This window comes from Brachyhypopomus gauderio, chromosome 7 (assembly GCF_052324685.1).
Source record: "Brachyhypopomus gauderio isolate BG-103 chromosome 7, BGAUD_0.2, whole genome shotgun sequence".
NCBI classification, from domain to species: Eukaryota; Metazoa; Chordata; class Actinopteri; order Gymnotiformes; family Hypopomidae; genus Brachyhypopomus; species Brachyhypopomus gauderio.
Genome location: NC_135217.1, coordinates 11,039,402 through 11,064,157, shown reverse-complemented (window position 1 = coordinate 11,064,157; position 24,756 = coordinate 11,039,402). Strand labels below are relative to the sequence as shown.

Here is a 24,756-nt window from a genome sequence, read left to right as displayed (position 1 = left end):
TTGAGACAATTTATGTCATCTGTTGTTACTTGTACATATAACGTTTTGTTAAACATAAACCTATGTTTAGTTGAAAAAATTGCTTAACTCAAAACCCCGTTAGCTGTCGCTAGGTATGCTAGCTAGCTACAAAAGTTCAGCGTTAAAACGGAAACGTATATTTTTTCCTCTGCGGACACCGTAGTGGCAGGGTTAAAGGTAAGGCAAATTTAAATCGTTCTATAATACAGCAAAAAATAATTGTTACTTAATATGTATGCAAAATAGTACTCTAAAAGTATAAAATATATGCCTTATATTCAAGCATTAAGTTAGAACTTCGCAAAAACAATCCTATTCATGACACTTCCCATAATACATTGCCAGAAAACATGGCTGGCGTGCAGTGAAATGCTGGGTGTTTTGTCTAGAATGTGCTTTCTTTCTATAAGAAAAATATTCCAGAAGAACACAGACTCACATGTTATCAACTACTAATAACGTCAAGGAGTTGCGTGTAAATAAAGAATAGTTTAAGCTGTGGAACAAAAATTGGCGTGGTATTTCCAGTGCATTTCATCAAGGCTGTAAGTGAGGGTCTTCGCTATGTAGCTTGCACAGCGAGTGCCTTTTATTTTAAGTGCATTTTAAAACGTCGACTTGAGGAGTTGCCGCTATGTGGTTGTTAACTTGTGTACATTCTCTTTCAGTGTTAAACAGCATTCTTGTCGGAAAACGATGGCAACTCTGGCAGCTAAACGCGAAGGTCCCCAGTTTATCAGCGAAGTGTCCGTGAGGGGCAACGGTGCAGTGCTCGAGTACTGTCGGACGTCGGTGTCCGCGTTATCCGGAGCGACGGCGGGTATCCTGGGTCTTACAGGACTCTACGGTTTCATCTTTTATTTTCTGGCTTCGTTCTTTTTGTCAGTGCTTCTTATACTCAAGGCTGGTCGACGGTGGAACAAATGTTTTAAATCTCGACGACTGCTGTTTACCGGGGGTCTTGTTGGCGGCCTCTTCACCTATGTTCTGTTCTGGACTTTCCTCTATGGGATGGTGCATGTGTACTGAAGAGGACGGGCTCTCTGAGCTCTCATGCTTTGGTTCAAGCAGCCATGCAGGTGTACCATTAACGCCGGCAGATATTTGCATTTGTACATAGATTGAAATAATGCTATATGCAACGAGACTTTGTTAGAAACTCAACATATAAATTTTAATTAAAATGTTTTTCTTTTGGTGGCTGATTGCACTGAATCTTTATGAAATGCTGCCCAGTCCTGAACTGTTCAGTTCTTGGTCCTGAAGATCAGGATGAAACATAGTCCTGAATCAAATCCATTTTAATAGTATTAATAGAAATTAAGTCTTTTCCGAATGGCAAAAGCCAAATATAGATAAAATTTCAGTATAGATGTAAGGGAAATTTAAGAGTTTTCTAAGAAAAATGACAACATACAGTGTGCTATACTCTTACTAAATTATGTGTAGACAGAACATTTAACATTTCTTCTAAATAAAGTCAAAGAAATGTCATATGTGTACTTGTATATCTCCCCTGCTAACACACACACACACAATTGGTAATTTGGCATGTTGTTAATTATAACAAAAAGCATTATGAACAAATCAATCATTCTGTAAAGTTACACATTATTCAATCTACATGCCCCCTATCGGCTATGCAAGAGAAGTGACTTAAAATTAAATTTATGGTACACTAAATTTCTGATATTCTTGAGGCAAAATAAAACATACAAAAGTACAATTTTCTGAAACATTTAAGCTACACAAGTGTGTCACTTCCAGATATGTGTCAATTAGGAAGGTCTTCTGAAGCCAGTTTATCCTCCGTCCTGTTTCCAACATTCCTTGTGCCTCTGGACTCTTCCTCTTTCCTACGGGTGGCGGCTTAACCATAAGTGATTTTAGGGTGTCATTTTCTCTTCAAATACCCCATATTTATGCATTCTGTACAAAGACTTCTTCTTTGTCAAATAGATCAGGATCATGTCACAGAAGAGCACTCCCTGTGCAGCAAAAAGACGCAAAGAGAATAAACAGATTACAGCACATCGGTGAGCTTGATCAACTTTCTGGAAAATGTCCCTTGGTCCTCTTATCGCCCTTTACCAAGCTTCGGTAAAACAGAGTTTGAGGAACTTAAACTTAAAAAACTGGCATGTGAATGAATAATAGTAATAATAATAATAATCTTTATTTGTATAGCACCTTTCATACATGCATGCAATGCAAAGTGCTTTACAGAATAAATTCTTATTTATTCTACAGAATAATGTTTTATACAGAATAATTCTTATAAAAAGACTAGGTAACACTAGGTGGCACTAGATGCAACCTTATTTTTCACAAATAACAATAGAATATTGCCCTCAAAGGCTTTCAGTGACATCCTTAGGGAAAGTATAAAACTACTGGGATTTTATTACATAAAGATTTATGTATTCACTTTTCCTGTCTGGCACTGATTATCTAGCAAACATTTGGGCATCAACAGTGCCAAATTCATGCCAAATCTCTTAAGAAAATCACAAATACCTTTAATAAAGAGCATTTTATACATAGCTGCTATTTATTTACTTAGTTTTGCCTTCACATTCAGTGACAATTTCATGTTTTAGTAAATGTTTCCAATGGAATTTTCCACAAATGAACATGGTCTATTTCAGTTTTCAGTATCAGTTGGTCATATACAGTAATACTTACAGCACCCATTAAGGCAAGCCCAGACCCAATTTTCACCACTGTCGGGACAATACTAAATTTCCCTGCCTGAAAAAACAATTAGATAATCAATAATGGGAGCATATACTTTAAAAGTACTTTTATATCAGCCCAGGAAGGGCCACACTTTCTCTTACCTGCCCATTAACCATGACTTTAAATCGAATGCCATACACTTTATACAGAAAGCGAGAGGTCTGTCCTTCTGTGTCTCTGTAATATCTAACAAATCTGCAAGACAAAATACATTTGGGGTTAGCTGTGAAACTCAAGCATGACAAGAGGATGATATTGTCAAAGTGCCTAATATTTCAGATAGTCAATTTTTTTTTAGATAAATCCATATTTCTGGATTCCTTTGACCCTACAAACTTTGTGCTACAACAAGCAGACACTAGCAAGTTCCAAAGATGGTCATAGACACCTGAAATTGTATCCTGCTGCTACAGTGTTGGTGGAGTCCTTCAGAGCATCCAGGCGAGTGAAGCTGTACTCAGGTTTGCACATAGAGGAGTCTTTATCTAAATCACAGTTCCAGTCAATCACCACACCAACAGCTCCACCCTTTTATTTTAGTACAGCACATGACGAGAGGAAAAGAAAGAACAATAGAGGTTCAACTCAGTCACAGACACTAGGACCTGATTGTTGCTGTTCTTTTTTTACCTTTTCAGTATTTTGCTTTTTTGTTATACATTCTTAAACAGCACAGCTATTTTCCATGCTGGTTGTGATGTAATGTAACTAATGTATCTAATGTGGCCTGACCGTTATGGCCTGTGTAATGTCTGAGTGTGAATGTGACTTCCTCACAGGGCTTTGTCTAGTGCAGTAGCTGGATGTCTAAATGGATGTCTAAACTGCTGGATGTCTAAATGGTGCTCAGAAAACAAAGTGGGTTATATAGACAACTGGACACATTTTGAGGGCAGGCCTGGCCTTTTGAAGCGGGACTGCATTCACCCCTCATGGGAGGTTGCTGCTCTCATTTCTGGTTGTATATCCACTAGGCTTAATAGTGGTAGTGTAGGAATAGTAATGGGGATTGACAAACCAGTGCCAAGGCCTGACTGTCTGCGAGTTGCAAGAAGACGTCACCTAGGTCACACTGGTTTGAAACTCTGTCTGTTGCTTTAGAATTCAAAAACAGTTCTTGTAAAATTTGTATACAATTTTAAAATATAATAATGTTAAATTCAATAACGCTGCCGTTGAGAATGATTTAAATCTGAAATTAGGATTGCTAAATTTAAGATCTGTCATCTAAAGCATTACTTGTTAATGAAATGTACAAACACATATACATATGTTCATAACACCCGTCCAAATGGTCGCAGAGGTGGTCGCCACACTATATGACTCCGATATAGGCGTCTCTCAAAGACAGCAATGACAGTCCCCATAGACCCAGACACACAGCCATGTCAGTCCCCATAAACCCTGACACACATCCATGTTAGTCCCCATAAATCCAGACTTCAAATGCCCAACATGCAATTAAATTTGTGGATCAAATTGGGGCATCCTGGGGGGGAGGCGCTCTGTTCCCTCTGGTTCCCCTGGACCTGCACTCCTTGACTGGTGGGGCGCTGTCCGGGGTCTCTCTCTCCCGCCTGCGGGGGCGGGCGGGTGAGGGTTTCTGGGAAGTGCGGCTCTGGTACTCCACCGCTCCGTGGGGGGCCGTGGGCGGGTGGGATTCCCGGGTCTCTCTCCGCCCGCCTCTGGCCTCTGGGGGAATGTTGTCGCAGCTACCCACCCTTGCTGGTAAGTACATTCCATACATCTATCCTATGTTGCACTTCTAGGTTGCACATAAACACACACTCACACAAACCCATACATCGCACTCATCTGTACTATATGTATTTGATTTACTTTCTGTACTTCTTTGCAGTGGTCATTTGAGCTGGTTGCGTGTTTTATTTTATTATTATTATTATTTTATTATTTTTATTTTTTTCTTCTTTTCTTTTTCTTCTTCTTTCTTCTCCTACCTCTTTGTCTTTTCCCTTTTTATTATTTCTCTCCCCCTCTTTTCTTGGTCCACCTAACCCCAATAATTATCACTTTGCATATTGTTATCACTATATATTGTTATCACTTTACTATATATTATACAGAATTGTTATAATTGCCATTTAAATCTGTACATAAAAACAAAGTTGTCCTCCAAAGATGGGGGGGTGGAGGTGGGCCAAAAAAAAAAAAAAAAAAAATTTGTGGATCAAGGATTGGACTTTATAGTCATCAAAGAACACATCGTTAATGGGGTGGAAAGTCATCATCGGATACGATGGACTACATAAGATGAAGAGGAAGATTATTTAAACATGGCATGACACAAGCCAAGTAGCAAATTAACCAATGATTAAATAAATTCCAATAAATAAAATGTCCTGCTTATAAGCCTTTACCATTTTTCCCCATGAGGGACTGGTGACTGGTGAACTGGAAACTCTAATTGCTTCCAGGGTTCAAAGCTGTGGCACAAAGAGAGCTTTTCAAAGTCAATTTAATTTATATAGCACTTTTTACAACATATGTTGTCAAAAAAGCAGCATTACAAACGCATGGGTCCAGATCCGTAATGAGCAAGAAAAGAACAAGTGACAAGAAAAAACTCCCTAGGCAGAGAATAGGAAGAAATCTTGGGAGGACCAAGACTCAAAAGGGGACCCATCCTCAATTGCTCAGCTAGGTCACCTGTGGCCCAGAACTATGTGTGGACAAACTCCAAAATGCCCCTGAGGACATGACATCTCATAAAGCAAAATAAGTGTAGACAATATGACAGTATGACAGATTCTTGCCTTGACTGCCATTTCCCCAAAACTATGACCAGTCCAGCGCACCAGGTCTCCCACACGGAAGATGGGGCAGTAGGGGTGGTGGACCTGATCATAGGTGCATGTCTTCAAATACAAGTTGTTGGTGGTGTCTAGAACATTGGACCTTAAGGGTGACAAAATCAGAAAAACAGCAAATCTCACTAATATAATTTGATAACTCCAGCATTGTGATAGAGTGGAAATATGTTTGTTTTTGACAGGCTTACTTGGAGAAGTTAAATTTTGCAAACGTAATGAAGTTCTTAATGTAGACAGTGAAGTTTTCTGATTGTTTCAGAACATTCCTGATTGGCTCATGTATTTCCTCAACGGGACACCAGCCATGAATCTCACATGTCATTGTGTCATTCATGCAATGGCCTGTCTTCACTCCTGAGCCAGGACCAAGGACAAAAACCCAGTTTAATGTTGGTGGACAGGCAGGTCAGTTAATGTAACAATATCAAATACTTAATTATCTCCAGTTTCTGTTCTTCTGCAGCTACAGTTTAGTTGGCTTAAGATCTAAGATGCTCATACACTTTAATACAATATTTTAAACTCTATTCCAAACTGTTAATTCCACAGGTTGGCAATAAAAAAAGCCATTATGTTCGTTATATTCAGAATGTTCAGGCATTCTGTTCATTATGTTCAATATGTTCAGTGATGTTCAGTATGTACAGTGTCAGGTTGTGTGGGATTGCAATACAGGAAGTACTCAGCAAACCACCAAAACCAAGTAACCGTTTACTGGAAATCACATGATGTATGAGATAATTCGCTGAGAAATCTCTGCTCTTACCATTGCCAGATATAACCATTTCACCTTTTGTACAATCCTCATCGTGGTAACAATGGCCAGCTGGAACATTTGAACTCTGGAAACAAAGAAACAAACAAAGATCATGTAAGAAAATTTAAAAATGACTAAACCATCTGCAATAGAACAGACAGTTTAAAGGTAAAAGGTATAATGTCACAAACTTTCCTGAAAAGAGTGATTATTTTTATGGCATATCTTTCTCATTATGTTTTGTGCTCCTTCGCTGAAATAGACTTGAGGAAATATTTACTCTCTCAGCATCCAATTTTCAAAGTAATTACATTAGTGTACCTCAACTATATGTGCTATTAAGACTGGCATTGCTGTTCAGGGCCCATGTATTTGAATTACTGGCAAAGTGCATTAAAAGTAACTGATATTGTTAGGACTCTTACCTCAGAACAGTAGCCCATCTTTTGGTTGGGTGTCTCGAGGCAATTTGTCATCACAAAGAAAGCACCACCAACCTTGAAACAGAAAATAATAATTAAATAAAACTAATTCAGTTTTAATAATTGATTGCCATCTTATTCGTGTGAGCAGGGGTGGGTGCAACAAATGAACACACGCACACATAACCACACCCAAAGAAAATACATATACAGTATGGATAAGAATCAACGCAGACTACACATACACAAGTGAGGGGCCAAGGGCCAAACTGTGACATCAGCATTTATTCCTGGAGAGAGCAACGCATTTCAAATAGTTTAAGCTAACAGCATTGAGGAAAGCTCTGAAAATGAATAAAAATGAGTGGAAGATGTACAAGATGGGAGATGTACAAAAATGTGAGTGAACTCGCCACAATGTTGCCACAATGACAGTTAAGTGCACTGCAGTCGGAGCCTACAATACCCGTATCATCACTCCGACACAGAATGAAAACCTGGCGTTCATCACAAGACATTTACATTGACAATATCAACACCCAGAACTTTCTTTTTAGTTACCTTATACTTAGCCTGATTGTGTGATTTGTTTGTGATTGTGTAATTTGTGTGTTAACGGGCCACCCAATGGAGGATGGGTTCCCTTTGGAGTCTTGGTCCTCCCAAGGTTTCTTCCTATACCCCACCATCTAGGGAGTTTTTCCTTGCCACTGTCGCCTCTGGCTTGCTCATTAGGGATTTGGACCCATGTGATTGTTAAAATTTGTAAATCCTGTAAAGCTGCTTTGTGACAGCATGTGTTGTGAAAAGCGCTATACAAATATATTTGATTTGAAGTGTACAATTAAGATGGTCTGCAAATATGTTGTTGGAAATTGTAAACCAAGACACATATAATCTTTTCCATAACCTGAAAAGATACCACCTAGTAACCACACTGACAAAATTAAAATGCAGACCTATGTTGGTCCATCCATGTTTTTGCAGCATTAGTGGGCCTGAATCAAAACAACAGTTACTCCAAATGGAAAGCAATCAGAAATAAGCAATTATATAGAAAGATTAAATTCCATGGTATAACCACCAAAGATATAGCATGCATAAAGTCTTCTTTATGTTGTTTACTTTTTGCACTTTTTACACAATTTCTACTTGCAAGATATTTGACAGAAACCAGGGTTAGGGTTAGGGTCACTACATTCACTACATTTCCCACAATGACCTTTCAGTTGTAGTTTATTTTGTGTTGTCAAAGTAATGGGCATTGGTACATATTTAACAGAATCTCATGTGTTACACTGCCTCACAAGTGTAGGGCTCCCCGCAAGTACCTACAGAGTACAACAGTTACGGCAACTGCATAAAACATCTCTTTACGGTCACTACCTTTCTGTATCTGCAGTCCTAAAGTCTACCTCCACATGTATATGATCCTGCTTCCTACAGACCTTCATGCTAATCCATGCAGCCTGGGAGGTATGCTCACCTGAGAAGGTGTGGCATAATCTTCAGGTCCCCATGTTTGGAGGCACAACTCTGTGCTGTTCATGAGAGCCATACCTTTGACCTTAGTGAATACAGAGCTCTGAATGACCTCCTCAGTCTCCTGGTACCCTTTCTTCCATAAGAACACCCAACTGCAAAAACAAAAGTGTTTTACGTCACACAAATACAAAACGGAGAAGTTACAATTAATATAATTAATTATATTAAATATAAATAATAAGTAATTGTTGGGGGGTAAAGGAGTAACCCTTTTCAACTAATTTTCACTATATATTTTTTTAAATAGACTAAAATATGGGAGAAACAATAATAAATTATAAAATAATTATAATACAATAATAAACAATAATAAAAAGGCCAGATTAAAAAAGCTCGCCATGTGGTACACCGACCAAACTCGAAACTTAAAACAAATAGCACATAAATTAGAGCGGAAATGGAAATCCACTAAGCTGGAAGCATTCCAGTGTGCCTGGAAGGACAGCCTTATTGAGTACAAAAGGGCACACTAAAGCACGCTCAGTACACTTAGCCTCAATGATAATAATTAAAACAATCCTAGATTTCTTTTTAACTATTTCTAAATTTCAAGCAAAAAATCAAGCAAGCGCTGAACCTCAGATTCCAGGAAACTTAACTAGTAATGTCTTTATGGATTTCTTAGAAAATTAAATAGAGAATATTAGACTAAATGTAAAACCTTTTATGGGTAAACCATCTGGTCTGTCATCTGGTTTGGTTGATATTGAACAAAAATCTGGTTTGGTTGATACTGAAAATGAAGCTTTTCATCCACTCCCAGAACCAGAATTGGAGAAAATAATTTAACCGTTAAATTGTACTACTTGCACATTAGACTCAATTCAAGAGGTATGACCAGTTGTGACTGAACTTCTTCTAAGTAGTTAACTCATACATTACCATAGGTCACATGCCCAAATCCTGTAAATCCTGTAAAAAGCAGTTATTAAACCTCTGATCAAGAAAACACATCTTGATCCAATTGTACTATCTAGTTATAGAACCATTTCGAACCTATCATTTATATCCAAGATCACAGAAAAAGCTGGGGCCCAACAATTATGCTTATATCTGCATAGTGATCACATATTTGAAAAGTCCCAATCTAGATTTAGGCCCCACAACAGTAATGAAATAGCCCTAGTTAAAGTAACAAATGATCTCCTTCTTGCCTCAGAACAAGGTTATGTATCTATATTAGTGTGTCTATATCATAGTGCAGCTTTCGACACATAGATCACAGGATCTTGCTAGAATGGTAAAAAAAATTGGGTTCCGAAAAAATAACTGGAATCTCAGGCACTACCCTTTCATGGTTTAATTCTTACTTAATTGATCGCTATCAGTTTGTAGAGCTCAATAATATTCCCTCTAAATGCACAAAAGGGAAAGAGTTCTACAAGGCTCCATCTTAGGACCACTATTATTTATATTATATATCTTACCATTAGGCATAAATTGAGGAAAATTGAGGCCTGTGTGAGAGATGTTAAATGCTGGAGGTCGCTAATCTCCCTCCACCTTAATGGTGACAAAACGTAGGTTCTACTTCTGGGCCCAATGGCTGCAAGACAGAAAATTCAAGATCTAATGCTAAATCTCACAGACTACCCCATTACACCTGGTTCAGTAGCCAAAAATCTCTGTGTCATATTCGACTCTGACCTATTATTTGATAAATACATAGATAATGATGACTAGGATAGCTTTTCTACATCTCAACAACATTGCCAAGTTAAGAAATGCATTATCACAGGATGATGCAGAAAAATTGGTGCACGCCTTTGTTAGCTCCAGATTAGACTACTGTAACTCACTACTGTCAGGATGCTCAAATAGGAATCTAAATAAACTTCAAATAGTTCAAAACAGTGGCGGATGCAGCTGGCAGTTTTTGGACGGGCCAAAGTGTAATTTGGGTGGGCAAGCACGAACGAAAGTGCACGAACGAAAGTTGTTGGCGGGGGGGAGGTGGCGAATGAGAGTTGTTCGGGGTGGGTGGGGTGTATGGTCATTAAATGACTCGTGCGCTAGGTGCCATCCTGCAGCAATTATACTTTATTTTCAATTATTTTCATACAGAAAACTGTATTCTGAGCTTGTGATTAGGCAGGCCCAGCTGCCAATCAGGGCACCCAGGCACTCCCGTAGATCCGCCCCTGGTTCAAAATGCTGCAGCCAGAGTTCTGACTAGAACTAGAACATTTTCATCATATCAGACCAGTCCTATCAGCCCTGCATTGGCACCCAGTTAAATTCCGTATTGATTTAAAAATTATTTTATTGACACTGCACGGGCTTGCTCCTGAAGAGCCTTTTCTTATAATGCGCCCCAACTATGACCCAGTCTCAATCTTTAAGTCTAGGTTGAAAACTTACATATTTAGTTTAACATTTGGTAATTAATGTGCCCCCTTAGATAAAGGTATAGATCCAGGGTTTCATGATAAACTGGGGCGCTGGTGTCGTCATCCTGTCACTGCACATGATCACTCAAGTTCATTGACAGTGTAGTGGAAGGATGCCAATGTGTCAGGATGCTTTCAAGTCTGTTATCTTCTGGTTCTGCCCTTTTAGTTAGGCTGTAATAATTTAATTCCAGAATTGCTGCCACACTCCAGAAATGTTTAAATTTCCTCTGCCCCACATATTATTCCATACAGAGCTAACTGTCCCTCTTTCTTTTCCAAATGGCTGCCCTCCTACCTGAGAAATTCTGAGACAAGGAGAGTCGAGCCATTCCTGCTATCCACACTGGGCCAGCCACCTCCTGCCTAACCAGCTATGGATGAAGCTTCTACCCACTGCCCTGGTTCTTCTCACCACCCCGAATTCTCCACGGCCCTGGACTACTACTACTGACAATCAAGAAGACTCTTAAGAATAAGAATAAGAATAAGAAAGAGAAAACATGAATATAAATTAGTGGTGGGCCGTTAACGGCGTTCGTTAATTTTATACTCTTATCGGGCGATATAAAAATTATCCCCGTTAATCTATTCTTAGAGTTGGGTTGGGAACTGGGTCAAAATGGGTAAGCAAACTATGATGACTTTCAACTTGATAGTTTAGCTCGGCTGTATTCCTAACCAAATTGCACAGTAGGGGCGAGAACGAGTTTTCTAACCTGTGAATTACAAATCGTACGTGTGTTTACATGGATGCAGCCACGAAGTCGCCAGGTTTGCTTCATGGCAAATTCATTTTTAGGAACGTAAAGTGTTACCGGAGTGGAGCTCAGAGCGGTCGTTTTCTGCATGGTCCTAGCGCTAGATTCGTCGCTATTTAAATATTTCTTTTTAACTGTTAAAACTGCAGAGGACCAAAACCGGCTTTTGAAAAAGTCCCCCCCAAATTACGTCCGTGAGGTTAAATGTACTAAATGTTGGCTTACATTTCAAATATCATGTTTAGCTGAATAAACAACCCCTTTTAATGTACAGTATAGGCTTACAAATTCATGTTTAACTGAATAAACCGTTGAACACGAGTAGCCTACATTTTATTGAGCATGTTTTTTTTCTTCAAGTATCAAAGTAGAACAGCTTCCTCAAGCAGTCATTGATGCATTTTGGAAACAGGAGATGTTTCCAAAATGGTCTAATGCACCCTCTGTATTAAGAAACCCTATCTCAAAAACTGACTTTTAGTCATTACTTGGGTAGAACGCATATGAGCCATTTTAATATAGATTAATCTAGATTAATCTAGATTAATTTCAAGATTTCAGTGAGATTAATCTAGATTAAAAAAGTTTATCTATGCCCACCCCTAATATAAATACACACAATGACGAGAATTACTTTTTATTCCCAACACTTATTTGTTTATGTATCTGTCAGGATGGGTTCCCCCCCTGAGTCTTGGTTCCTCTCAAGTTTGTCACGTAGGGCTACGCCCCCCTCTCCTAGCTGTCACTCCGGTGTCCCTGTTCCTCGTGCCTGTTCCTGACCCGGAGGGGGTCGTCGCCTGTTCCCACGACCCAGAGGGGGTCGTCGCCTGTTCCCGCTGCCCGTCAGCCGACCCCGTCTGTTTACCCAGTGACTGTGCTGCCCTCTAGTGGGCATGGACTGAATGTACTGTCTGCTACACCCATTGATTCTGTCTCGTTGCCCGTGTTCCCGTTGATCTTCTGTCCTGTCCCTGGTTTTGTGTTGGTCTCTGTTCCCATTGTTGTGTATGTCGAAGTCTGTGTACCTGTTCCTGTGTCTGTTTCAAGTGGTGTTCCTGTCCCCATGTCTGTTCCCCAAGTGGTCTCCCACTTTGTTCCTGTCCCGATCTCTGTTGTTCATAGTGTATTTGCCTCTGTGTTTGCCTCAGCCCCGTCCAGACCTGCTTCTGTGCCTCACCCTGTTCCTGTCCAGTCTCCCTTGACCCCTCATCCTGCCTATACTGCCATGTCCCAGCCCAGCTCCTGGCAAGTCTCCGTGTCTCCTGTCCCTGCCATGCCCTGGTCTCCATGCCCGGCTTTGCCCAGTCCTAGTAAAAAGTAGGAACATTTGAGCAATAAACACGTCAACGTTCGTATACTCCCGTTGTTGCTTCTAACAAACGAGCGAGTTTTCACTTATGGGGTTACGTTTATATATTTATAGGGCTTGAAAAGCCCTACATTGTTATCCCACTGCTTCATATTACATATTGTTATCCCTCATACTTCTTATTCTTTTTCTTCTACTTCTTCTTGTCACTATTTGTGCATTTAATACAGCCCGTACCGCTTAACGTACAGACTCCATTCAAACTGTGTTTCAAAGGTCTCGACGCTGTGACTTGTGCCATGCTCTTTTTGAGTCGATAAGATTTATAGATTTTAATACATTTAAGTTTAACATTTTGAAATCCTCCATTAAAATGAATGGCGGTATGTTCCGAATTTCAAATTACAACTGCCAGTTAGATTGTGTGCTGTCATGAAAATGATCAAAATTCTCCTGGATATACTGCTGTAAAAGCCTTACACCTTCACCAGAAGCTCCATTTAAATTTTTAATGGGAGAAAAACTTGTTCTTTCTGGCACGCCTGGATATCTAATCATTTGATCAATTAGTTTTAGAGTTATGAGCATTTGTTTGGCCCTAGACACAGAAAACTGCCCCATTGGCTCCCATGTAAATTTCTCAAAATCAGAATGGGCTTTTTCACAGTTTGCCTCTGTTTAACATGTCATAAATCAAACACGCAGGCCCACATACATACATCACTCTCACACACACTTATACACCACACACACACATACATCTCTCATACCCAATCCACACACAAAGACACATATACACCAAGCAAACATACACACATATACCACAGACACACACTCCACACACATACATCTCTCACACACAATACACAGACACACATACATACATCTCTCTCATACACACTACACACAAACACACGCACACCTCTCACACACACACACGTCTCTCTCATGCTCACTCCACACACACACACACACACACACACACACACACACACACACACACACACACACACACACACACACACCTCTCTCATACACAGACCACACACACATACATACATACATCTCTCACACACACCACACAGACACACACTTACATACATCTCGCTCATACCTACTCCACACACACCACACAGACACACACACATACAAACATATCTCTCATACCCACTCCACACAGTCACACAGATATACACCACACAGACACACATATATATTAGACACACACTCCACACACACACGCATACATACATCTCTCACACACGCCACACACCTTCATACACACAACATACATGACCATACACAGCTTCACACACACTTAACTCTACACACATTACACTCTAGGGCACACCTTTTCAAGCCCTATAGTATTTCCTTCAGGAAATGCACATCTAGTTTTTATAGCCTTCATACAATAAATTTTAGTCTGAATCAAGGTTTTCTCGTTTGTGTCTACATACTAAAACACACTTGATGCGGGTCAAATAAAACACACTTAAAACAGCCTGGTGCAGGTCAAATAAAAGATTTACCGAGAAACAACATATTTATATTTGTTTGTGCATTACATTTAAATAATTTTTTATAAATTCTGTTATGAGCAATATTACATTTGGTGTATCATTTCATAGAACCTGCCGCATTTTTTAAATAGATTTATTTATTGTTTAACGTATCTACCATAGAGTTTTTCCCCATTAGTACAGTACCCCAGTAACACATCTTTCGTTATATCAGGTATCGCTTTAAGTCAGAATAATTGTTTCGAAGGTAATCAAAAGTATTCATGTCATGGTGGTCTTAGCTGTCGAAAGTGTTAAACATTGTAAAAAAAAAGTATTAGCCATCGAAAATGTGCTCTAAAACAGCACGATTAATAAATAGGTGGATTTCCATTTTCAAGTGTTTGCTATGTAAGCGGGAACAAGCGCTAAAAAGATTCATGGTAACGGGTACAACACTTACCCGATTAAGTATCCGATTACTCCTAACTGAAAGAGCCTGAATAGAACTCCTACTTTCTTGTTTTTTGTGATTAAAAATTTCTCAGTCTTGTAGTTAAAGCAGGTGTCCCAGGTCTGTGACATTTCCTTGTCTGGATGGTGTCTGTTAACCGGACTAGGAATAAGGCACATTAAAACAGTTAGAATTAGAATTTCCTGTATATTATCTGTATATATAATTGTGCATAGTCAATTTGAAAGTATCCATGCTGACCATACTTTTATGGTATTTCTTTCTCACTCTCAGACTTACAAACACAGTAATGATAACTGTTACAGACCTGTTATATGTGTAAACCTGCATTTTTGCGGATGTGGTTAGGCGTACTCACACTAGGCAGTTTGTTGGTTCCGCGCTGGGGCACGGTTACCCCCCCTCCCCACTCCCCCTCTGGACTCCCTGCACTCACTGGACGCACTGCACTCTGTCTTTATCAACCCGGCCCGAGCACGCTTACGTCATCACAACGCCACTTTATTTGGAAAAAAAGCGCGCTCGCACAAAACTATGGAGTTCCCAATTCTCTTTTTATTGCATTTTTGGAGTCGTTTTGGGAGTGCAGAAACACGGTGCAAGCACAGATTTATCGATCATTTAACACAACGATTGTCTGTTAATCGTGCTGCACGTGTTAGAAGATTATTAGAAGACCACAACAATCGCTTTGTCGCCATGAGCGTCGCATCACTGACGTCATGTTTGAGTTCCAGCGAAATTAACCAATCAGACGAGGCACCAAGCGGGCCCGCGTCCACGCGAATCCAGGGGCGCAGATGGCACTAGGGATGGTGGGGGACATGTCCCCTCCAGATTTATATTGACCCCATCCGAAATCTAGCATCTACAAGCATAAACGTATATATTGTACAGCTTGGTCCCCCTCACTTCAGAATTTCCATCTGCGCCGATGCGCAAATCGTGCCCTGGCCCACCTCTTCAAGCGGGCCCGGGCACGGTTGGAGCGATCACACTAGTCAAACGAACCGTGCTTCGGCAGGGAACCGTGCCTGGGCCCGGATCACAGACCCTAGTGTGAGTACGCCCTAAGAATGTCAGTTTTTTACTGTTTATCTGTTCTACAAAAAACATTTCCAAACTAGTGTAATTTGTTTGCAAATGAAACAATTTGCTTTGAAATGAGCCCAAAGTAATTGTTCTATGAATAGCATGCACTGAAATTAAAGATATTGTAATAAACCATCAGTTCAAATGAAAGTGTAATAATGTTTGATGTTGCATGGTGTGTGGGTGACGGTGACCCCTTCTGGGTGGCGGGAACAGATGACAGCCATGCAGGTGTCGTCAGGAGGCGCGGGGACAGGAACAGGCCGCTGGTGTGCCGTGCAGACAGGAACAGGCAGGGCTGGACTGGTAATCTGGCGTACCGGGCATTTGACCGGTGGGATGACAGTCCTCATTTGGCCGATGGATTTTTTTCCTTCCCTTTTTTTTCTAAGAGACCGGCCCACAATATAGACCCATCTTCAATAGACAGTGGACTGAACCAATCAGCATATAGGACAAAAGCGGCCCCACCCTTTCTCTGCGTGGTCCGCTGTACTCCCGCTACGTTCAAAGTGTTGAGCGCGTTGTTAAAGGAGAGGCAGCATGGAGCAACAGAAGCGGCAGAAAGGGGGAGCGGAGAAGTTACGTGCGAAGAAATGGAAGAGTCTCAATGTAGATGCTACAAAATGTGTAAAAATCACAGACATGTTCGCTGCTGTAGCCTCCGCGTCCTCTGTAGGTGAAGACAGCAGCAGCAGACAGGGAGAGCAGCAGCCAGAGATGCAGGCTTCTGAAAGAGAAACCGAGAGACAGACTGAGTGGGAAAGTGTAGTAGGTAAGCAGGTAGTAACGTTAGGATAACACAGGGACTTTATTACATGAGAATGATGAGCAATGGCGATTGATTAGAATCAGTATTAATTAATTTGCATACTTCCCAAAATCTGGAGAGGCAGTATTAACACGGAAAGGCATCGGCATCTTACGTAAAGGTTACGCTGGCATATGCCATTGACATCGGCATCTTATGTACAGATGTCAGTGGCACATGACATCGACATTTTGTTTTCAGACACTGGCATGTGCCTATGCTTGTGTCATTTGACTTTGTGCCTACGTTTAGCTTGCACACAGATGTTTACGCTGCTGAAAAGTTTTGAAAACTACTGAAAGTCATTTATAGGTGCCAGTAGAAAGTAAGTCGCCACATTGTTTTCCTCTTGGGAAAGACCTCCGGACAGAGCCGGAGTGGCTAATCGGGAGATTCGGGAGGATTCCCGATGGGCCGGCTCATGTCAATCTCTAGTTTGGGCCGATTGGGAGGGAAAATAATTTTGGGCCGGATTTGGGCATGAAACTCCCGGACTGAAAAAGGGGCCCACTCCGGCCCTGCCTCCGGACCATATTAGATGACGCCGGTGTTGTGCCGAATTCATACTCCTCTGCAGAATCCGTCTCCCCGCGTTTGAACGCACTTAAAGACGCTACAGATGATATTTGCGATTTACGTTGTTTCTTTGCATAAACCTTAACACGGACGAAAGTGGCGGTCGTAAAGGCCCCGGAGCACTGCGTTTTTTCATTAGCTTTTAAACCGTCTATCATAAGACCACCAAACAAGTTGTTTTAAATTACGTACATCCTAAACAACAACCTTTTAAATTGGTATTAATAACTTTTATTTCCATTGCCATTGATTCAATTCAACACACATTCTTGCCTATGGAAAGAGTCCCCTTTATTATAAGTATGAGCTCAACATCACTACCATATTTTCAATAAAAATACAAACATTCAAAGCTACTGAAATGTATAAATAAGGTATACATACACACCAAAGAGTTGTAGGTTGTTTAAGATGCACTTTATGTAGTCTAATACAATTTGTTTGTGGACTTATGACAGACCGTTTAAAAATTATTGAAATAGATATTAACTGACCACCACAAATAGGTGCAAGGTATAAATACCCAGCTAAGAGATGGAGATTGTCGTACATCATGCACTTTATGTAATATGTAAACTTGTTTGGTGGTCTTATGAAGGACCGTTTAAAAGCTATTGAAATTATTGCAAAAAAAAAGAATGCGCAGTGCTCTGGAGCCTTTATGACCTCCACTTTCGTCCGTGTTAAGGTCATTTGTAGACGGTGCCTGGAGGCCACAAGGCGTTGCAGCGGCGAAAGTAGTGCATTTAAAACGTGTTGTCTACTATTTAAAATGCGTCTGTTTCTGACTTAAACAAAGTTATATGTGTTTGTTTTGGTTGCCAGAAATAAAAATTTACATATTTTGGCACTTTTACTAATCTTCCGAAAGAATTCCGAATGTGCGAATGTGAAACCAACTTTACCGAAGTTTTTCAGAACGTTTTCATACGTCACGACGTTACACCTAAACGTAAGATGTCGACGTGAGTGTCATGTGCCACTGTCACCTGTGCCGATAACAGTGGCATATGCCACTGACATCTGTACAGAGCCGGCCCTGACCAATGTGGTGCCCTAGGCGAGATTTTGGTTGGCGCCCCCTGCATCAGCAATCATCGGGTTTTTACACTCACACAGACACCGCAAAGCTTTATGTTTTTTATAAATATATATATATTTTTTGAACGAAATCAACAGTAAAATCAGTATTAAAGAAACAAATAAAAACCAAATGAATTATAAATATTACAGTATAACAATAAATATATTGCTCAAAAATAAAACTATTTTAGATAAAGTATTGCAGAGAACAACTTTTAAATATTAATAATAAATAAATATTGGTGTACTGAGGTGGAGGGGATATGATGGTATAATGCTGCTTCACTGGAAGGTGATAAGGTTGAGAATGCGTCTTCTGGTTGCCCAGGATGTGTAGAAACAGGATTTAAATATTTCAAAAGTACATCTGAAAGGAACAGAGAGTATAGGTGTGTTTTATTATATATTTATTTTAAAAACTTGCTGAGCTAAGCGAATAATAGCACCTACTAGGATTGGGCAGTATGATGACAGTATTGTAAAATTGTGGCAGTTAGGGTTGCAACGGTATGAGATTTTCACGGTATGATAACCATCTCAGAAAATACCGCGGTATCACGGTTATCACGGTATCACAGTTAGTTTGTATATTATTAAAAGATACACTGACCCTTAAAGTAATTACAACAAGTTTTTTTTGTTCAATTAACTATTTATTGTAGAAACCTGGAACAATTGTATACAAAATGTCTCTTTCAAAATGTCTCCTTTAAAAAAAAAAAGCTGTACACATATTTATATAAATACTGCTAGGCAGTCATGGCCTAGCGGTTAGGGAACTGGTCTTGTGACCGGAGGGTCGCAGGTTTGATCCCCAGGCCATGACTGAGGTGCTCCTGAGCAAGGCCCTTAACCCTCAATTGCTCACTTGTATAAAAAATGAGATAAAAATGTAAGTCGCTCTGGATAAGGGCGTCTGCCAAAATGCCATAAATGTAAATGTACTGCAAAATTTGAGAAACCTAAATCATGGATTTCAGTAAAATTATTTAAGTTTAAATAATTTAATATCTGATAAACTGAGCCTGGGTCAGTGTCTGATCAACAACTGTTGTAAACGTCCGTTTTTACTGCCAAGTTGGAATATAACCAGATACTGCAGAAAGAGAGGATTTATTTCTGACATCATCACAATAGAGATTTCTATTTTAAGGCTTTCACACCGAGTCTGGTTTTAACATATGAAAAACAGGCACGTTAGTTTGAAAATGAACGCATGTAAATGAATGGCGTCTTTCACATCCAGTGAAAGCAACTTCTTTCACTAGTGACCGTAGCGCGCGACTCCGCACAGTTCTTTTGTATTACGTTAACAAATACGAGCCTCTTGTAATTCCAGGACGAAACATGAGAGAACGTGAAGACGTTAAGATTGGGCGTAAACAACCATTAAATAATGTGATGAAAAAGCTAATTATTTCGAGTATATGTATAAATATTTAACTTAACTAAGTTTAAGGTGCTGGGAAAGTGACGTACAAGTGCTTTAATTCCACCTTATAAAGATGTATGAACCCTGCAAACATGACTTTGTTCATTGCGCTGAGGCGCGGCGCGCGCAAAGTTACAAAATTGGAGAGGTGCACGACCTCGCGAATCGACAGCGTGCGAGAGGCACGGGCGGAGCCACCGCGATTACATAATTTTCGCCGCTGATTTTAGTTTAACTTTTTTTTGTTAAAAAATTTAAGTCTGATGCACTTTCTGCCATTCTCACTGCTATGTGCTGAGTAGCTGAACCGGAGCGGAGTTGCCCATGCGCGGGTCAGTTTCTCCGCTGGCTTGCTTTTTACCGGTAATAAGCAAACGCACACGGTATGGTAACCGTGCATTTTAATACCGTGGTATACCGTGAAACCGGTTACCGCTGCAACCCTAGTGGCAGTATATTAACCATGTGACGTGACGCAACGTGCCAAATCTGTACTTTGAAAAATTTGGCGCATTCATTAAAAAGATCTGTGGGCGGGGTCAGCAGTTGGAGAACACTGATTGGTTATGGAGTGGCGGTTTTCACTAGGATCATACAGAGGGGGAAAAGCCACAATGACGATGAGTGTTAGTTATGAGTCAAGTGAACTGGTTTAAAAGAAAAACACCACTGCTACAGATTGGCAGTATTTTGGATTTGTTTCAAATTAAAAGGGAGAGCCTGCAATCCTATATGAGTCAGTGTGTAAGATCTGCTTATAAAAATTCTCCGCCAAAGATGGAAACACATCAACATGCATTCTCATATTAAAACGAAGCACCCTTCAAGTAGTACAACATACAGTATAGTGTAATTCACCATATTATATTACCTTTGGTTTCTTCCTCCTCTTTTCTCATTTTTCTCCCCAGGGCACCAGAGAACTTCGGTCTTTTTGGCATCTTTCTGGAGAGATGACACTCATTCTGTGGCGTTGCTTTTCCCCCACAGAAACAGTAACGAGGTGCGCAGAACAAGTGGGGGGAGGGGGCTGCGCGGGTGATGGGTGTCGTGTGCTATTATAATTATTAATTTGACTAATATTATTAAACAATGAAGTTGTGATTATGTGGACTTTGCTTGTTTTCATATTTATAAATTGTTCATTTGTAAATGAATAAATAAATAACGCATTCACGCGAGCGCCCCCCTGGACAGCCGGCGCCCCTAGCATTTGCCTATATCGCCTAATGGAAGGGCCGGCCCTGCATCTGTACGTAAGATGCCGATGCCACTGACATCTGTACGTAAGATGCCGATGTCAATGGCACATGCCACTGACATCTGTACGTGAGATGCCGATGTCAATGGCATATGCCAGCGTAACCTTTACGTAAGATGCCGATGCCTTTCCGTGTTAATACCGCTACTGGAGATCTGGCAGCCAAGCCTTATTCTGATAAAATAGCAAATGGTCAAGACTGAGAAGTGTTGGATGAGCTGCAAGTGTCCATTTTAGGTTATCATAGCATTTTAGATATTTAGGTTAAAGGTGTGTTTAAAGGCTGCATAGTAGTTTGAATTTGTAGCCTCTATGCTCTATGCTAATATTTTAAAATGTATAAATGATAAATAAAAGCTTTGCAATTTAAGCATGACTACAGTAAGTGTAAAAAAAGTTATGCCCACACCGAATAAGAATAAAACAGTGTCAAATGCTTTTAAGACATTTTTGCGTTGCATTAATTCATAAAGCAGCTTTGTTTGTAGCCAGATACAAATATACAGTATGTTATTGCTGTTTAAAGGAGGGAGCACCCTTAGAATTAGAATTGAGCTGTTTTATCAGAGACAGGATCGTTGCAGCAAATTCTGGGCCCTGTACACTCTCAATGTCAGTGGGCCCCTATAAATGCCAGTAAACGAGGCACATGAGCAAAATGGGCCCCTCTCCCTACTCGGGCCCTGGGTAGTCAGGTCCACTTTTCCCCCCACTACCACGCCCATGATCAGAGATATTCAGAAAATACATATTAGAGATGAATTCAATAAAATCATAAAAGTGATTGTGATATAATAATGCTAAGATTGAATCCAATGACTTTAACCAGTAATTTTTAAATTCTTTTTCTACGTCGTACCCCACATACATAAATTACAAGTCGGTTGTGCTCCGCTAATTATGAGGGGCCGGTCTAAACCAAAAATGCCAGGGTCGATTTTTTGTCCCAGTCCAGCCCTGGGAACAGGTGAACCCCGAATGGCGCGGTATGTGAAGCTCCTTGGTCTTAACCATGACTATCCACAAACCAACTGCAGAGAGCTGTTGTTTTTCTCCTGTTGAGTTGATTCAGGGTTATTAAGAGGCTTTAGAACAGCTTGGACTATTTGAAATGGTATTGAATTTAGCATTTTCCCATAGACTGTGACAGTAGGTTATGAATAATTATCGATATGCCACTTTTTGTTCAAATGTAAATTAAAAGCTGAGAAATATTTTTTTTTCACAGTGATACCTCTTGTACGTCTTATCTTCTGGGAGATGGCTGTGTTATTTCCGGTCAAATTTGATTAATGTGATGTATGAATAATTTAGGTATAATATTAACTGAGGTATAATACAATAGCGGTATAATATAATTGAGGTATAATAATTGTGAGGTATGAATAATTTCGGGCAGCAATGTCTATAAAAAATATTTCCCAGAATACATTGCGAAAGAATATGGCTACCGAAGAGCATATCCGTGGAGTTGTGTCTAGGATGTGATAGCGAGCTAACTATTTTTAAAATAAAGATCTTACTGAAGAACACAAACGTAAATACCATCTACTATTAATAACGTTTAGGAGTGTGATGCAAACTAAGATTGTGCAATTACATCTCTGGAACATCCACTGACGTAGATTCTTCTGGGCATCTTTGTCACGAAGGTAAGCGAAGGTCTGTCGTCTTCACCCCTCGATTATTTTGACTACAATGGACAATAGTGAAATAAAAATTATATTGTTATCTTGAGCTAAAACTTGTCTTTTGGCCTATTTAGGGACTGCTACCGTCTGCAATTAACTAGTTACCTAACTTGTCAGAAGTTGTACTGTCGTCTTGTACTGTCAGAAATGTTGCCGCAAAATCTAGCAGTGCGAAACGTATATGTAAGGGAGCGTTCTCCATAGTTGTTTGTGTGTTTTCCAAAAGCGGCTAATATAAACACTATTCGCTAGATACAATACAATTAAACTTTATGCTCAGGATCAAACAGGAAAGATGTATTTAAATACACAATGTTAGCAGATTGGGAATGTAAGGTCGTGAACTACAGCACTTAATTAAATTTCTAGTCATATTTTTATTTTCTCTGATTCATGGTTTAAATTTGGAAACTTTTGTTGCAGAACTGAATACAAGAGGACATGTGACTATCCCTGATTTGTTGTTGTTGTTTTACTGCATCTGTTGATTTAGAAAAGCCGTTTCAGTACAGTATTATTAGAACTATTAATGGGGTAAACATAATTAAAATGAAGTTTAATAATTTTATATTTATTTTTCAGAGAACTATAACTGATATGTACGTAAAATGTCATTCGGAAGCAGTGGGATTTATCACCTGACCACATGGTTCAGATACAGATTATAATCTTCAATACAGATTATAGAATAAGTTACCATCACAGCTAGTGGACACATTGTTCTCAAATAATTTTTGACAGCAGCATTTTGTATACTGTGAGATGCATTTTAAAAAGTACTGCTGAGAATATGCTAAAGTCTGTGCAATTTCTTGCAGTGATAAAAGACCCTTCTTGCCAGTGGAAAACGATGGCAACTCTGGCAGCTAAACGCGAAGGTCCCCAGTTTATCAGCGAAGTGTCCGTGAGGGGCAACGGTGCAGTGCTCGAGTACTGTCGGACGTCGGTGTCTGCGTTATCCGGAGCGACGGCGGGTATCCTGGGTCTTACAGGACTCTACGGTTTCATCTTTTATTTTCTGGCTTCGTTCTTTTTGTCAGTGCTTCTTATACTCAAGGCTGGTCGACGGTGGAATAAAGGCTTTAAATCTCGACGACTGCTGTTTACCGGGGGTCTTGTTGGCGGCCTCTTCACCTATGTTCTGTTCTGGACTTTCCTCTATGGGATGGTGCATGTGTACTGAAGAGGACGGGCTCTCTGAGCTCTCATGCTTTGGTTCAAGCAGCCATGCAGGTGTATACCATTAACGCCGGCAGATATTTGCATTTGTACATAGATTGAGATGATGCTATATGCAACGAGACTTTGTTAGAAACTCAACATATAGATATGAATTAATCTGAATTGTTTTTCTCTTGGTGTCTTTTCTCTTGGTGTCTTCACTGAATCTTTATGAAATACTGCTGAATCCTGAACTGTTCAGTTCTTGGTCCTAAAGACCAGGGTGAAACCTATAGTCCTGAATCAAATATGTCTCTATAATCTAATGAATAGAAATTTAGTCTTTTGAGAATGGCAAGAGTTAAAAGTTCAGAATACATGTCAGGGAAATTGTAACTTTCTCTAAGTAAAGTCCTATCTTACCAAGGGAAATTTGCTGGCATACAGTGTACTACCCAGCACTTACTAAATTACATCTAGAAAGGGAAAATTTCTTCCAAATAAATTCAAACAAATTTCATAATTGATTTGTGTATGTTCTTGTTCTGGTGTTCTCTTTTCTAATTTTCCCCCTTTTTTGACAATGATTCCCTCTGGGATCAATAAAGTGTTTATCTATCACCCCGCGAGCAGGCTCCATCTCGTGGTGGCAGCTGTGTGGTTTCATGTTTTGTATTTCATTTCCACATGCTTTTTTTTGTTTTTGTGCCACACAGGAGGCATGTTTCCATCTCATTTGTCACACTACCTGCGTATCATAATGTGTATGTCTTTCCTTTAAAAGCCTTTGTTTTAATTGCTTTGTTACTTAAATTGTTGCTTTGGGTTTATTTCATTTTTGTTTGTGCACTAATTTTGTGTTTTCCATTTTAAATAAAAATTTGAAAACTCAAG

General features: G+C 39.8%; 3 protein-coding genes across 8 annotated transcripts; 2 read left to right on the top strand and 1 right to left on the bottom strand.

Annotated features, from left to right (window-relative positions):
* Positions 1-66: 66 nt before the first annotated feature.
* On the top strand, positions 67-1,221 carry LOC143518839 (ER membrane protein complex subunit 6). Of its 2 annotated transcripts, none has more exons than XM_077011654.1 (2): positions 67-198; positions 690-1,221. In XM_077011654.1, exon 2 carries the CDS (start codon positions 718-720, stop codon positions 1,048-1,050), a length of 333 nt encoding a protein of 110 aa, XP_076867769.1. In that variant the 5' UTR covers positions 67-198; positions 690-717; the 3' UTR covers positions 1,051-1,221. The 2 variants fall into 2 exon arrangements, with proteins under 2 accessions (XP_076867769.1, XP_076867768.1); XM_077011653.1 differs by lacking the exon at positions 67-198 and adding an exon at positions 349-566.
* Positions 1,222-1,500: 279 nt separating this feature from the next.
* Positions 1,501-15,196, bottom strand: LOC143518838 (P2X purinoceptor 5-like). Of its 4 annotated transcripts, none has more exons than XM_077011650.1 (11): positions 15,114-15,196; positions 14,744-14,896; positions 8,257-8,407; positions 6,774-6,845; positions 6,358-6,433; positions 5,780-5,945; positions 5,535-5,676; positions 3,149-3,288; positions 2,862-2,955; positions 2,707-2,772; positions 1,501-2,009 (listed from the first exon to the last, which is right to left on the bottom strand). In XM_077011650.1, exons 2-11 carry the CDS (start codon positions 14,863-14,865, stop codon positions 1,908-1,910), a joined length of 1,131 nt encoding a protein of 376 aa, XP_076867765.1. In that variant the 5' UTR covers positions 14,866-14,896; positions 15,114-15,196; the 3' UTR covers positions 1,501-1,907. The 4 variants fall into 4 exon arrangements, with proteins under 4 accessions (XP_076867765.1, XP_076867764.1, XP_076867766.1 ...); XM_077011649.1 differs by lacking the exon at positions 15,114-15,196 and adding an exon at positions 15,063-15,094; XM_077011651.1 differs by lacking the exon at positions 15,114-15,196 and adding an exon at positions 15,001-15,052.
* A 7,240-nt stretch (positions 15,197-22,436) lies between these two features.
* LOC143518836 (ER membrane protein complex subunit 6-like) lies at positions 22,437-24,755 on the top strand. Of its 2 annotated transcripts, none has more exons than XM_077011645.1 (2): positions 22,437-22,662; positions 23,520-24,755. In XM_077011645.1, exon 2 carries the CDS (start codon positions 23,552-23,554, stop codon positions 23,882-23,884), a length of 333 nt encoding a protein of 110 aa, XP_076867760.1. In that variant the 5' UTR covers positions 22,437-22,662; positions 23,520-23,551; the 3' UTR covers positions 23,885-24,755. The 2 variants fall into 2 exon arrangements, with proteins under 2 accessions (XP_076867760.1, XP_076867761.1); XM_077011646.1 differs by having other exon boundaries at positions 22,437-22,672.
* Position 24,756: the final 1 nt, after the last annotated feature.

Excerpts from the sequence above, each read along its gene's own strand:
- LOC143518836 (XM_077011645.1), top strand. The coding sequence starts at position 23,552 with ATGGCAACTCTGGCAGCTAAACGCGAAGGTCCCCAGTTTATCAGCGAA.
- LOC143518838 (XM_077011649.1), bottom strand. The coding sequence starts at position 15,085 with ATGCAGGTTTACACATATAACAG. Across the intron at positions 6,846-8,256 it reads ATTATGCCACACCTTCTCAG|GTTGGTGGTGCTTTCTTTGT; the intron begins GTGAGCATACCT and ends TTCTGTTTCAAG. Across the intron at positions 2,956-3,148 it reads GCAGCAGGATACAATTTCAG|ATTTGTTAGATATTACAGAG; the intron begins GTGTCTATGACC and ends TTTGTCTTGCAG.
- LOC143518839 (XM_077011654.1), top strand. The coding sequence starts at position 718 with ATGGCAACTCTGGCAGCTAAACGCGAAGGTCCCCAGTTTATCAGCGAA.